This window comes from Protobothrops mucrosquamatus, unplaced genomic scaffold (genome assembly GCF_001527695.2).
Source record: "Protobothrops mucrosquamatus isolate PMUCROS unplaced genomic scaffold, P.Mucros_1.0 scaffold908, whole genome shotgun sequence".
Lineage (NCBI taxonomy): Eukaryota > Metazoa > Chordata > Lepidosauria > Squamata > Viperidae > Protobothrops > Protobothrops mucrosquamatus.
The window spans coordinates 330,628-344,729 of NW_015387160.1; the positions used below are offsets into that span (position 1 = coordinate 330,628).

General features: G+C 38.1%; 1 protein-coding gene across 1 annotated transcript in view; it reads right to left on the reverse strand.

Moving 5' to 3' along the window:
- The window catches only part of ABCD4 (ATP binding cassette subfamily D member 4), a 31,082-nt gene that overhangs the window by 3,061 nt on the left and 13,919 nt on the right, over positions 1-14,102 (reverse strand). Inside the window, exons 6-17 of the mRNA XM_015819378.1 lie at positions 12,441-12,566; positions 12,046-12,096; positions 10,613-10,707; positions 9,346-9,467; positions 8,970-9,061; positions 8,003-8,086; positions 6,147-6,349; positions 4,996-5,087; positions 4,749-4,785; positions 720-769; positions 250-302; positions 54-130 (exon numbers count right to left, since the gene is read on the reverse strand). Coding sequence (XP_015674864.1) covers positions 54-130; positions 250-302; positions 720-769; positions 4,749-4,785; positions 4,996-5,087; positions 6,147-6,349; positions 8,003-8,086; positions 8,970-9,061; positions 9,346-9,467; positions 10,613-10,707; positions 12,046-12,096; positions 12,441-12,566 — 1,082 coding nt within the window. The remainder of the gene's footprint in view (positions 1-53; positions 131-249; positions 303-719; positions 770-4,748; positions 4,786-4,995; positions 5,088-6,146; positions 6,350-8,002; positions 8,087-8,969; positions 9,062-9,345; positions 9,468-10,612; positions 10,708-12,045; positions 12,097-12,440; positions 12,567-14,102) is intronic.

A 14,102-nucleotide genomic window follows, 5' to 3' on the forward strand; every position in this document is an offset into this window, starting at 1 on the left:
CTTCCCATATCCTTAAACAAGAGAATTAACCCTATTATCTTCCACTTTCTTACCTGCATACTGGGGTTGTAAGTAGAACAAGCGAGCAAAAGACAGCCTTTGCATCTCACCTGGTGAAAGAATATCAAACCTGCATCAAAGATAAGAAGCAGAACAATCTGCAATAAGCACCACTATTACAGTCTTTAGCAGCTTTGGATCTACTCACACCATGAACATCATTTCACTGTAAACAGAAAACAGCCTTACCAGTTCCAGTCCACAGGCTGGTCCAAACCTCCTGTTCTCACTAACAAGTCTGACTGAATCAAGAACAGAAAACAGCAGCAGGTTAAAACCCAAAACTTGGTCCATCCTTATCATCCAAATGCCTTGTCAGGCCTATCGTCACCGAATCACCTTGTTTTGTTAGTATAAGCCCACGGCCAACTCCTATCTACTCTCTGGCCTCATGCCTTTGCTGTAAAGCATGAAGGTTGTTGCTAGAATTTATTATACTGGTATGGTTTATTGAGTGAGCCAAGGTTCAGCTTTGATATCAGTCATAAATTTAACTGCTGATGCTTGGTGTTCTCCAAATAAACCCAGCATGCTGAAATTCATAGTTCTTCTCTTTAAGGGTTAATTATTGGCTTAAACTTGGTGAACGTTTTCATCCATTATCTTCCAAAAACTGGGGTATGAAGCAATTTATATCTTTTATGTCCTAGGTAACTCACCAGTCCAGCCAGCTCCAGGAACCTGAGTATCCTGTCATCATCTATAGACCCTGTGGTACAAGAAATTAATGGCAGAAGCACGCTAAACAAACTTTGCAGTTCTGTGACACCCAAAATAAGACATGAATTTGTGTGACATTCACACAATAAAGCTAATGACTTATTGAAATTAGGGTAGAAAAGGAAAAATACACCCCACTTTTTAATAACATTTAATCTATAATTTGTGATCTTCCAGAGGTGGCTGAATTGCAACTCCCAGGAATCCCAGTCTGTCTGTAGCTAAGTAGACAGACATTTTTCAATAGGAAGGTTCTGTTCCCAAGAAAGATAAGTTTTATTTCTCCCCTACCTCCCCTGCCTCTGGCCACATTTCAAAGTCTTTGCAACTGGTTGCAAAAGTGAAATAAGCACAGGATTGCTCCATCACCAGTCCTCTGATGTGAACCCCAGCCTGGGTTGTTGTAGCATAGTCCATCTGCCCTCTAATTTCTATTCATACCCCTCTGAAGGCAGGAACCAAAGATTATTGTCCTTTTTTCCTCCTCCCAGCTCTTCTTCAACACGAATAAGGATCCCCATAAGACTCATATCTACCACAAGTGGGAATACCCAACAACCAAGTGGGGTGGGGGCACTTGCTTGACTTTGTGCTTATGACAGGGATATCAACATGATACACTTTTCAAAGATAACTTAAAAACTTTCTTGGCGGGAAAAGCTGCAAACAAGGCCCAGGGGATCTACTTGCTTATCTGGAGTTGGGGAAGATGTGGAGTGGACTGAAAAGGTCGAGCATAGCGATTGGATCAGGTGTAGCTGGAAACCTATTAAAGTATATACCTACTCTGCTTGTAAGAGTGCCTGAATGCACAAGGCTAAAAAATGTGCAGCCCCCTTAAATTTGTTCATGATGTCTTGGAGATCATGTCCCAAAGTTTAAGAAACCAGAGTGAGTATATTTTTAGAAGATCTGAAAAAGTAACAATACAATTCAAAGGGCATAATAATGTGAATATCTGTTCTGGTGTCTGGTGACAACAGAATGATTCTACGAGCTGTTAATTATTATGGATTTTAATTTCCTGTAGTTATCTTCTGAACCAGAAGCCAACTCCATTTGGAAATAATTTAAAATTTGGAAATGTTGCTCAGAATTGAATGGACTGATTCTTTCATCCATAGGAAAGATGCTTAGGAAAAGTAGAGTGATATCATGATTTCTGACACAGAACAAGTATTGCTTGAGCAAATACTTGAGCAAAGTTTTTGGAGCTGGAATAGATATGATCCTATGAACTGGCATCATATTATTGGTCTACAAATTCCTTTTTTATTTCTCTTATCTTCTAGCATATCAGTTTCCAGCACTGGCTTTCCTATAATTAAGTAAGAACATACAACCGGGGAATTGTAGAATTTGCAACCCCAACACATCTGGTGAATGCAAGATTGAGAAAAATCTGATTACTCCATTATGAATTAAGGCCAAGGTGTACAAGTCTGAAGCTCTCAAATGCTTTGGAGCAGCCTCCTGAGAACTCCCAAAAGTTATTAATGAAGAAAATGATTAAATGCATAACATAAAAATAATAAAATTTACTATATTTGTTTTCAATCAAATTTAAATGTAAGCGAATTCTATTTTCCTGTCCTGGTTCCAGCTATTACTTTTTAAAATGTAGATCCTGATATTCTATGTTTGGCTCCAGCCCAGAAAAAAAATGCACTTCCCCGAATCAGAGAGATCCCAGTATTTAAGGAACAACTCAAAATAGACATGAGAGCTAGATGTTATCGAAACAGAAGCCAAGCAAAATAATTCCAGTCCCATTAAGTAACCTCCGGCTTTTATTAGATTTACATTAAGAGGACTTTCCAAACTATCTGAAAGTAAAGTACAGCTGTTTATTAATCAAACATCATTTTTATTTAGATGACCTTTCACCAAGGACTTTAGAGATTGATTTTAAATAACCCTTTCACTGATAAATCCAACTTAATTTGCTGAGAACCTAGAAGTTGTTATCTATCATCATAAAATCAGAACTGTTTGATTATTCTCATGGCTTTTATAAACATGCTAGTCCACTCTTTGGATTTATAATCGACAATCATATCCTGCATACAACAGTGAATAATGTCAGATGGTTGGCTACCAACAGAACTTTCACATCACCTCATATTACCTCAGGGTGAAAGGGTTTTCAGTGAGGTCACATCCCACATTTAGTTGCCAAATAAAACCACGCGGTTACACACATATGTTAACAAAAACATATCAGAGATACCCAATAAAATGAGGGAGGATCAAGAAAGGGTGAATAAGTGACTCAGGGGGAGTCAAATTGCCCAGAGGCCATTCACTAAGACTCACAATATATTATTTTGGTAAGAGGGCTCTATCATCATCCTTTTTATCCAAACTTCTTCAGATAAAAACTTCTTTTCTGGCTTTATGCCCAACATGTGCACCACACACACAAATTAAATTTATTTCTCTTAATACAGTTCTACAGAGGAATTATTGAGTCTGTCATCTGCACCTCTACAACTGTCTGGTTTGGCACTGCAACCAAACAAGACAGACTCAGACTGCAATGGATAGTTAGGACTGCAGAAAAAATAATTGCAAGTAGCCTGCCTTCCACTGAAGACCTGTATACTACACGAGCCAGAAAGAGGGCTGTGAAAATATCTACAGACCCCTCACATCCTGGATGTAAACTGTTTCAACTTCTACCCTCAAAATAATTGCATGCCAAAACAACTAGACACAAGGACAATTTTCCCCCCATGCCATCACTCTGCTAAACAACTAATTCCCACAACACTGTCAAACTATATAGCAAGGCTGTATTACTATTCTTCTTCTCATCTTTGCTAATATTTATCTCCTAATCTACTTGTGACTATAACTTAGTTGCTTGTATCTTACGATTTATATTGTTTTCTTTAGTATCCTAGTATGATTTATGTTGATTGCTTATTTTAGTAACCTATGACTATCACTAAGTGTTGTATCTTATGATTTATGATGAATGTATTTTTATGATGACTATGACCATGCTATATCACTTATTGCTTGTATGTACATGAGAGCTATGCAACTGGAGTCAAATTCCTTGTGTGTCCAATCACGCTTGATCAATAAAGGATTCTATTCTATTCTATTCTATTCTATTCTATTCTATTCTATTCTATTCTATTCTATTCTATTCTATTCTATTCTATTCTATAGAAGGCCTTTCATTTTACCTCTTAATCTTTCTTTCCAATTGCAGCTCAGTTTAGAAGTTTATATGTACTTTATCAATTTTGCTCTTTCTGCCCAAATTCAATTGTCTTCTCTATAGTTTATTTTAGACTATAAAGTTTACCAGTGTTTCTCAACCTTGACAATTTTAAGGCATGTGGACTTCAACTCCCAGAATTCCACAGCCAGCATTGCTGGCTGTGGAATTCTGGGAGTTGAAGTCCACATGCCTTAAAATTGTCAAGGTTGAGAAACACTGGTTTAGACTGTTCCTTCACACATTTAAAAAATATTAAATTTTTAAAAATTAAATTAAAACGATATGTTCAGAATATCTACAACAGATACCTACATATGTAACAAATACTAGCCCTGCAGATGATTTGGAATGAGACTTCCATCAACTCTAACCATTATAAACAGCACATAATCAATCATTCAGAACATTTTGAAGGGCATCAAGCTGCATATCCATGGAATAAATTTGTGCTGACTTGTTTGATCAAGATCTGACCACAATTCACATATAATCCATTGAAAGTTTCCTTTGGCTATACAGCATAAGGCCAAACATGCATATGGAGGGACACCTCTTAGCCCTAAACATATTAAATACCTTTTAATAAACATCCTGTCAATTATGTTTCGCAAAAGAAGTAGTAAAGCTACAAAGAATTAGTCTACCTATATGTACTGCTAGGTCATGCAATGAAGGCATACATAATTAAGAAAAGATATACATGGTGGTAGTCTCCAATGCAATTCCCACTCACCAGAATCTGGACAGATTTCCTTTAGAGGGTATATAATCTAAATCAAATAAAGCAGACACAAATTCCAAATGAGACACTTCACAAACACAAAGGAACCAGAGATAAGCAGCAATTCCCCTCCCTTTAGTAAGGAACCTTTAGTAAGTAAATCAAGCAGGGTTCCTAAAACTATGCATTGAGTATAAAGTAATTCTGGAGCATGCAGGAAATCTATCCACTCTGACAACCTGATGCTAACATGACTCACCTGTTCCCGCAGTGTTCCATCTGTGAAAAAAGGACGCTGAGGTATGATCACCACTCCATGGGGGCCAAAGGAAGTCAGCATGTGGACTTCCCCTGCACAAATCCAGCAGAAAAAGTAAAAAAAATGCAAAGCTATGAGCCCACATTTCCAATTGTCAATAATCAAAATCATTTAATCAAAAGACCTACCCTACATCTTATGTATTTGCCTGTTTTTTAAACAGCTGCAGCAAATGGATCTTTATTTTGTCACATTTGTCAGGGCTTCATCATGTGGCAATTTAAGAAGGGAATTTTTGATATAGGATCTCTGGATGTGCAATACTTCTGCTTCAGCTGACACAAAGCATTGTAAACTTTCAATGTCAACTGGAAATATATTGGTTCACTCAGGATTTTAACAAAATGTGTACTGTTGTGTTTTTTGTTGTTCGGTTCTATTTTTGGTTTTAAGATGTGGAAGACCTGTGCCTTCAAGCCTGTTTAGTTTTTCCCCTTTTGAGATTACTGCATTCATAATGAAAAATAAGCAAATTTTATAAATGAAATAAATCAAAACACTCTTTCAATACACACACAAAAAACAATATTAATAATCTAAAACATCAGCCATCACAGATCAGCCATCACAACAGACACATAGATATAAACCACATTTACACACTAATCAAAAAAGCAATAAAAAAGCTAAGGGAGAAACAAAAAGACTAGAATACGTCTTTTCCAGTAGTCTACACTCAGATAAGTAGATAACAAGCAGAAAACAACACCCTAATCAAGGAGCTATCAAGGAGAAAATGACACCCTTACCAACGTTGGAAGGATAAGCTACTCTATGTACACAGGGAGCAAATCCCACACTCACTAGCACTGATGATATTACCTACCTGGGTAAAGAAATGTCTGTAAGCAAACAACCAAGATCAGAGAGCATCAAGGACTCCATTAAATTCATGACGTGGGCAATATCTGAATGGTCTTCCTGATTCAGTGAAATCTGCACTCCCTATAAACAACCTTGGCACCCTTAAGTTGAGGAAGGTTGGGACTAATAAATTCAATTTTTATCCCATAAGCCAGGTTGTGAAGGATCAACTTGATGAAAGGCCTTAATGTACCAATGCACCATTTCTGGACCATTGGGGCGCTCACCCTGCTTGCACTTCCACAGGCCTCCGAGAATACGCAACAAAGATGTCTTTCCTGTGCCTGTATTCCCAGTAATCAGGAGATTGTTCCCTTGTGTAACTCTCAGGTTTAGGTCCTTGACAAGCAGGTTCCTGGAAGGAGCAGCAAGGGAAACATGCTCCAGAACAAAAGCAGTGTCTTTTGAGGTCCTCTTCTCTTTAGAAATGCTGAACACATCAAGCCCCCATAAAAAGAGAGGAAAGACAAGTTAAGAACAGATAGTATGAGCATGGTTCATACAAAGAGAGTGCAGTCTATGTATCTTTTAGTACTTTAATGGTACAATCTTGTGTAGCACCAAAGAAACAAGGACAGCCCCACTCCAAATATTTTATTATAGAGACTCTTCTCAACAGTCAGCCATTTTGGGTGTCTGCTGTTGCTGCTGAAATCTGCAGAGCTTTTAAAACTTCTTAGTATAGGAATTCATAAAAGTCCTCAAGTGCCCATATGTTCCCCCAACCCATTGAGAGGCCTAAGAAACCTTTGAGAATTAGATCAGGGCCTGGCAGCTTCTTTATAAAGGTCAAAGTATGCTATCCCATCTCTTTTTCAGTCCCTATAATTCTTGTCCCAATTCTTGTCAGCACCAACTGCTACAGCTCTCAGGTTCCACTTGGCATGTTCGTGTGTGCCCTGATTTATTTATTTATTATTTTAAATGTTTAAACTGCCCGATAGCTCAGGTCTCTGATGGTTAATGATAAAACACTAAAAGAATTACAATTTGAATAAAGATAGTTACTGAATAAAAGGTCAAACAAAAACTTCATATGCAGTAAATTAGGTCATTCAAAAAACAAACCAACCCCAATATGAATTAAAATAAAATTAATTGCCAGTCTAAATGTCTAGAAAAATAGAATGGATTTCACGTGGTGCTGAAATGATGCCAGTATGGATACCAATCAAGTCTCTTAGGGGAGAAATTCCACAAATGGGGTGCCATATCTCCTCTTTCTATTCTTACAAGCATTCCTACAGTTAAAAGAAAGGGGGATAGAAAAAAGACTTCCCTCTCTCCATTACCACTAATTATCCAACCCCCCTTCCCCCCCCAAGTTTATTTCTGACCCAGAAACATGATTGGGAGCCACCAAGCATTTTTAGGCATCTGGCATGAAGTAGGTATCTCTGTCATCTCAAATTCATAAAAAGAACCCTATAGCAGGTGAAATAAGGCCTCAGTTTGATACTAGGTTCTTACAGTCTGATCTGGTATACTGCAGCTTCCTACAACCCTGACTTCCTATATCAGTGATGGCGAACCTTTTAGAGACTGAGTGCCCAAACTGCAACCCAAAATCCACTTATGCATCGTCGAGTGCCGGGCGGGTGTGGCCCATTTGGTGGGCGTGGTCCATTGGGTGGGCGTGGCTGCAGTGGTAATGGCAGACTGGGTGGGACTAAAAAGTTCAATCAATCAATTCCAACTTTGCAAGATCTTTTTTTTCCCACGAGAAGTTGAAATTGACTGATTGAACCTTTTTTTTTTTTTTGCACACGGCGACAGAAGCCTAAAGCGAAAAGGTTTTATAAAACCCAGCTGAAGTACTGGGGCGACGGTGCGCGTGCCCACAGAGAGGGCTCTGAGTGCCGCCTCTGGCACCCGTGCCATAGGTTCGCCACCACTGTCCTATATTATCCTTAGAATTTTCCAGAATTATTTCCCTGACAAACCATCACAGAAGGATACACTGGAATATCCTTCCACAGATATGCCCAAGATATTTAGCTATAATTTGTATGATAACCCAAACAGCCAAGGAGCACCATGGCATAAACACCAAATTCGCATCCCACATCCTGTAGCTACATACCTGTCGAAGTCCCATTTGTCTTGTGATTCACTATGACTTTGCTTCTTGGAAAGGTTCAGCAATACTTCCTGCAACTCCCCAATTCTACAAAAGCCAGTGATTAGGGACGGAGATGAAAAAAATGCTTACATTATACAATTTCCCTAAAGGTTAAGAAAATATTTACTGAAAAGAGGAAGAGGTTATATATGTTTAGATATATCAGAGTGGTTAATGTTTGTAGAGTTTCAGGGTCCACCTGAAATGCTCTTCAGATATGAATGCCCTGTTGCCTAAGAGAAGTGCCAGTTGAAATTAACCACTTTAAAAGTTATTAAGGTTCTTTACTCTGCTGTATCTCTACCACTTCTAATTAGATCAGGGATCCCCAACCCCTAGTCCATGGACCGGCAACAGGCTGCGGCATGCCAGAAACTGGGCTGCACAAACAAGCAAAGCCCCATCCATGGGGTGCACACAAAACCACATCCCCTCCTGTCTGTGGAAAAACCTCTCTTCACAGAACTGGTTCCTGGTGCCCAAAAGGTTGGGTACCACTGAATTAGATGGTCAGCATTTTAGGTCTGAAGAGGAAAGAAAGAGGTTATCTTGTTATGTTTTTTCTCTTTAAAAATGCATCTTAGAAGAGATTCTATGACAGGCTCACTTTTGTGGCCTCAAAGTGAGAAGAGTGAAAACTCTGCCCTCCCCCCCCTTTTTATAGGAAAGCCTATGTGGCAAAATCAGCCTTGCAGATATTTAAGAGACTCATTTCATCTCTTCAAACTATTAAACTCTCATTCCAAAAGGAGATCTGGTCCTGTCCATCTTTGAAATGAGGTCCTCAAACCCTGGTGTAGCCCTTGAACTGATAAAAATTATAGACTTCTGGAACAAACAGTGGTGGATTCCTTTGTCCTTCAGAACTTGAGAGATCCAGAAGCTTCCATGCTATCTGATTGCTTCTCAAACCCAGAGAACAACATACCTGTGCGTGTAGCCAGCTACGTCGGACAATGTGGTAGAGAGATCAATTAGGAGACTGAAACAGTGAATCAAGTAAATGGAGACAAAGGCATTCTGCAAAGCAAAATTACATGAGAATAGAGCTAGGTCAAGATGGGGAAATACTCCACAAGAGAAAGGCAACTCTAATTACATTACCCTGATGTTAAGAAACATCAGATCAACAATCAAGTAAACAATACCCCAATCAAGGAATTGCCAAATAAGGCAACAGTAAACAGTCAACCAAAAAACTTCTAAGACCACCCCAGGCCAAGCTATAGAATACAAACTGAGAGCAAACCTTTAATTAATAAAAAAGCAGGATCTTTCACCCTAGAAAAATTGCAAAAACTCACCTTGCTAACTAAGGAGCTCAGTTCTGTGGGATTCAGATCATTGTATACTCCACTAAATATAGGAATGGCAATCATCACGTAGCTCAGGATGCTGCCCAAATAGTCAAAGGTATTGATCCCAACTGGAACAAAAACATATCAACATGATATAGTCAGTAGAAAGGAGCTTTTGAACAGGTAATAGGATCCAGATCTTGCCATACTAGGCTCAAGTGCAGAAAGATATAATTTTTTTTTCTTCACATGGGGACAAACTTTATTGTAGAGCAGGGGTCCTCAGCCCTGGTCCATGGACTGGCACCAGGCAGTGGCATGTCAGAAACTGAGCTGCACAAACAAGTGATGCCACATCCATGGGATGCAGGCAGCATGTGAAACCACACCCCCTCCGGTCCACGGAAAAATCTCTCCATGGAACCGGTTCCTGCTGCCCAAAAAGTTGGCAGCTGCTGCTGTAGAGCACTACATTTAGACACTCATCAGCTGCACTTCAGCTGAAACTAGATTGAAAATGACCTTTATATTTGCAAAGTAGGGAATGTTTCTATTATCAACAAGACTGCTTTAGCAGTGTGGGCAAAAGCAAATATTTTTGGTTCAATGTCATTCTTACAATGTCTCCAGTCCTTACTGTGCTTTTTAAAATAGCATGTTACATTTTGCACAAATCATGTAGCGTATTTGCAGTTGTTGAAGAAACAGAATGACTCAGGAGGGTGTATAGTCAAAGGCTAATTAGACTTTGATAAGGCAACCTATGAACACAGATCGGTTTGACCCACTTATAGCAATGCTCATACATCATTACATATATGTTTGACATTGTGCTTGTTTTAGCCTGGAAGAAATATCCCTGATCCAAACTAGGTTCTGATATTTAGGAAAATATATGTCAACAGTACAGAAACATCTGTCCATTATTCTGAATAGCAAAACACTGGGAAAGTCCTTTTAACAGAGACAGAAAATCCCATAAAAACCCAAGTGCAGATTACTTTCTTCAAAAATGTTAAAGCTGTATCCTGTTTTTGACACTCACCCTAACGTCTGTCACCTTTCAGGAACAGAAGTACAGAATCCAAATATTTCCATTTGCATCTGGACAGCCATGGAATTCATCTTCTGTTTCAGAGTTAGCTGCTGCTTGACTACCGTACTTTACTGTTTGAAATATTTTGTCCTCAAAATATTTCCCACATGCAAGATTTAAAGTTTCTCCCTATCTTAATCAATGTTCAAGTTAAGATGACAAAATGCTTCTCCTTACTGTATAGCCATAGTTCCTTTCCCATCAGTTCCCTTTGTGTCTTTAAAAGATTTTGAAGCTTGTAGTTGGTTCGCATGTGTTCAACTTCCCCAGCTCTACAAAACAACAAAACAAAAGGACATAATCAGTCAGGTATAGTGGTCCTTTCTGCAAACTCAGTTTTGTGGGTCAGGAAACCAAATGTAGCATTAGAAAAAACATAGGGCAACTCTCCATATATTTTCATGAACTGAGTTCACAAAGCTGTTAACGGCAGTATGGCAATTTTAATATATGTGGACTTAGAATTCCCCAGCCAGCCAGCAAGCAGGCAACGCCATAAAAAGGAGTCCTGTTTGTTGCTGTAATTTAGGGTATCACTAAACTATTTCAGTTTCAGCTTCCATCAACCCCAGGGAGCCTTTATACCCAAACCACATTGAAACATTGCCACTAGTGACCTCATGTGGTAAAAAGCAGAAAGCCAGATGGGCCATGTCTGTTCCTATTTTGATCTGCAGTCCTTTTCCTTGTCCTTCCACCAAAATGTCCCTTTAGTGTAATTTACATATACTTCTTATGCAGAAGCACTTTTTTCTTTTAAAACTTCAGCCTGCCATATGAATTGAGTAACTGAAATTGAACAAGGAAAAACCTTGATTCTCCATTGTGTCCTGAATTAATTTGCTGTGATGCAAGAGGAGACATAATAAAATTTGTTTCTGTTGTTTGAGGAAAAAATTCAAAACAAATGACAGGAAGCACTACACATTTTCAGACTAGTTCACTGTAGATCTTTCGTGACTGAGTTTTGAAAGGATAATAGTTGGACTGAATATATTTAGAAAACTGCCTATAATTAGAAACCCTAATTAAGTCAAGACAGGGAGCTGATGACTACCAAATGGAGGAAAAGGAAATTCAACAGTTTTTGTTAAAATTTGTCTGAAAGTTATTGATCGATAAATAACCTGGTCAGTCATGGTTGGATGAAATTGATACGATCTTCAAAAAGAAAAAGAAGTAGAAATAATACATGAATTCATATACTGTATGGTGGAAGCAAGGACAGAAAGATATAAAAAGATATGGAGTTGGTATAAACTAATTTTAGATGTATTTTTCCTTTCCTTACCAGGTGGCTTTAGTTACCTTGATTTACTATTTTTTTATCCTTTTCCTGCATTTGGTACAATACTGCTCACCCAAAAAAGAATATATTGATGGTTATCTATGCATGCATGTATAACTTAAGAAACAGGAGCTTAAATTTTTAAAAAGGGGAGAAAATAAGTCAACAGCATGAAGAGACATGAAGAAAATAATTTTGGGGAAAACGACAAGTACATGAAATTCCATTTACTGTATATGGAGTATGTATTATCCATAAAAATGAAATATACATACTTTTGAAGACTGAAAGGAGATACTAAAAAAAGGGAAAGATATCTTACCTGTAGAAAGCAACAGATTCAGCATTCACCCGCAGTTGCATATGCTTAAACCTGTTGGAAAGAAGGAAAACATTTTCTTCAGTGTGTGGCAATTTCTTAGATGAAGCAATCAGAATTTCAGAAAAGCCCCCTTCATAATTATCCTACAACATAATGTTACAGATCCTGTCAGAAGGACAGAGATAGGTACAAGGATTGTGCAGCATCTTAGCAAGAGGCATGAAAATATTAATAAAATCTCTGACCTCTCTTCTATTTCTTAGCCACTTGAATTGGTACCTCACCTCCAAACAGTCTTATTTCAAGAACTGTTCAACATATTAATATATATGCAAACAGCATCACAAGTCATTTTAGATGTGAACCAATTAATAAGATCTGCTCAATATATTCACCTGAAATCACCTTCAAGCTTTTCCTGGTGCACCAATTTTGAAATAATGGGACTCATTAGGAACTTGTTAACAATAGTCCCAATGATAAAATAGCCAAAGATGCTTAGAGGACCCAGCCAACCAGTGCTAAAAGAGAGAAATACAGAGAAGTTAGCAAATCTATTGGTAGGAAGGTTATTTTTAAATATTGTAAATGGGCAGCAGTTATTAGTGTCACAGTTGTTACACTAACCATTTACAGGTGGTCTTCAGTTAATGATTACTTGTTCATTGACTGTTCAAACTTGCAACTGATCCTCAAAGTTTGGGCCATCACAGCACCCTGTGGTCCCATGATCATGTTCCTAGTGCTTGGTAACCAGTTCAGATTTCTAATCATCACAGTGTCCTGTAGTCATGTAACTACAATTTGCAACATTCCCTGCCAATTTCCACAACAAAGTCCATGGGAAAGAATGCAGGAAGTTGGAAGTTGCAATCACATGAAGTCCTCATTTAATGGTTTCAGTGATTTGCTTAATGATAAACAGGGATTACCAGAACTACTGTTGCTAAGCAGTGCAATCATGTGACATCAAAATTTATGACTACATTGCTCGGCAATGAAAATTCTGGTCCCAAAGAGCATTATAAATACTGTATGGTAGGGTAGTGGCTGTCCAAATGAATTACGATTCATGGCTAACGTGGTCACTGAAGAGAAACTGGATGTTCAGCAACAACAGTCTTCCTAACACCAATATATGGCATAGCAAATGCTGCCCCCCCTGCCCATTTTAAACCAGGATAATTCATAATGAATTCATGGAATCTGTGCCAATTTGAAGCATAGTTAATTACTTGCTACACTCGCTGCCTTATAACCTAATTGAGGTTTGCTAGTGGTAATTCTCCTTTCAAAAGTAGCAATATTAAACAGATTAAATGTCATTAACTGAAGTTGAAATATTACTTTATGGAATTCTACCAAACCAAGACTCTTCCAAGTATACAATTGTATTATTTTGAAAACTTTCTATTCTTTTCTCATCCCATTTGTCCAAAAGAAGCAAATGGTCGTCAGAACATTTTAGTATCTGATATTGAAAATTAATTAAAGTTATTTCCCTTCATGGCATTAAAAATACAATAATATTAAATAAAATAGCATTTTGCTGACTTTTCATAGCATCATATAAATCTACTGTGTGAAAAACTCTGTCACCTGAACCTGTGAGATGCTTACCCGAATTCATCCCTTTCAACTGTATTTGGAAACATTGCAACACTTGAGCATTATTGCAATGTGGTTTCAACTATCCAAGAAGATGAGTGGCTCTCTGGATTAGCGGATGTTGACAAATGCTCTTTGCAAGGCATTTTGTATAATTGCCAATTAATTTTTTGTCCCTAAGCTAGAAGCACCAAGTGAGAGCTTCCATTCCACTCTTTCTCATTCCCTTCTAATCCTGCCATTTGTTATTCACTGAGTTGTAAACATATCCTATCTGAAGACATGCTGTAGGCAAAAATAGCATTTTGAAAAATTGTTGGAAATAAGCATAGAGAACCAGGCAGAATATCATAAACACATCAGTCCTGGAAACAATGTAAGTCTTTTAAATTGACAAGAAACATACGCTACTTGCTCTTTCCAGTCCTTCTCCTTTCCTCCCACACAAT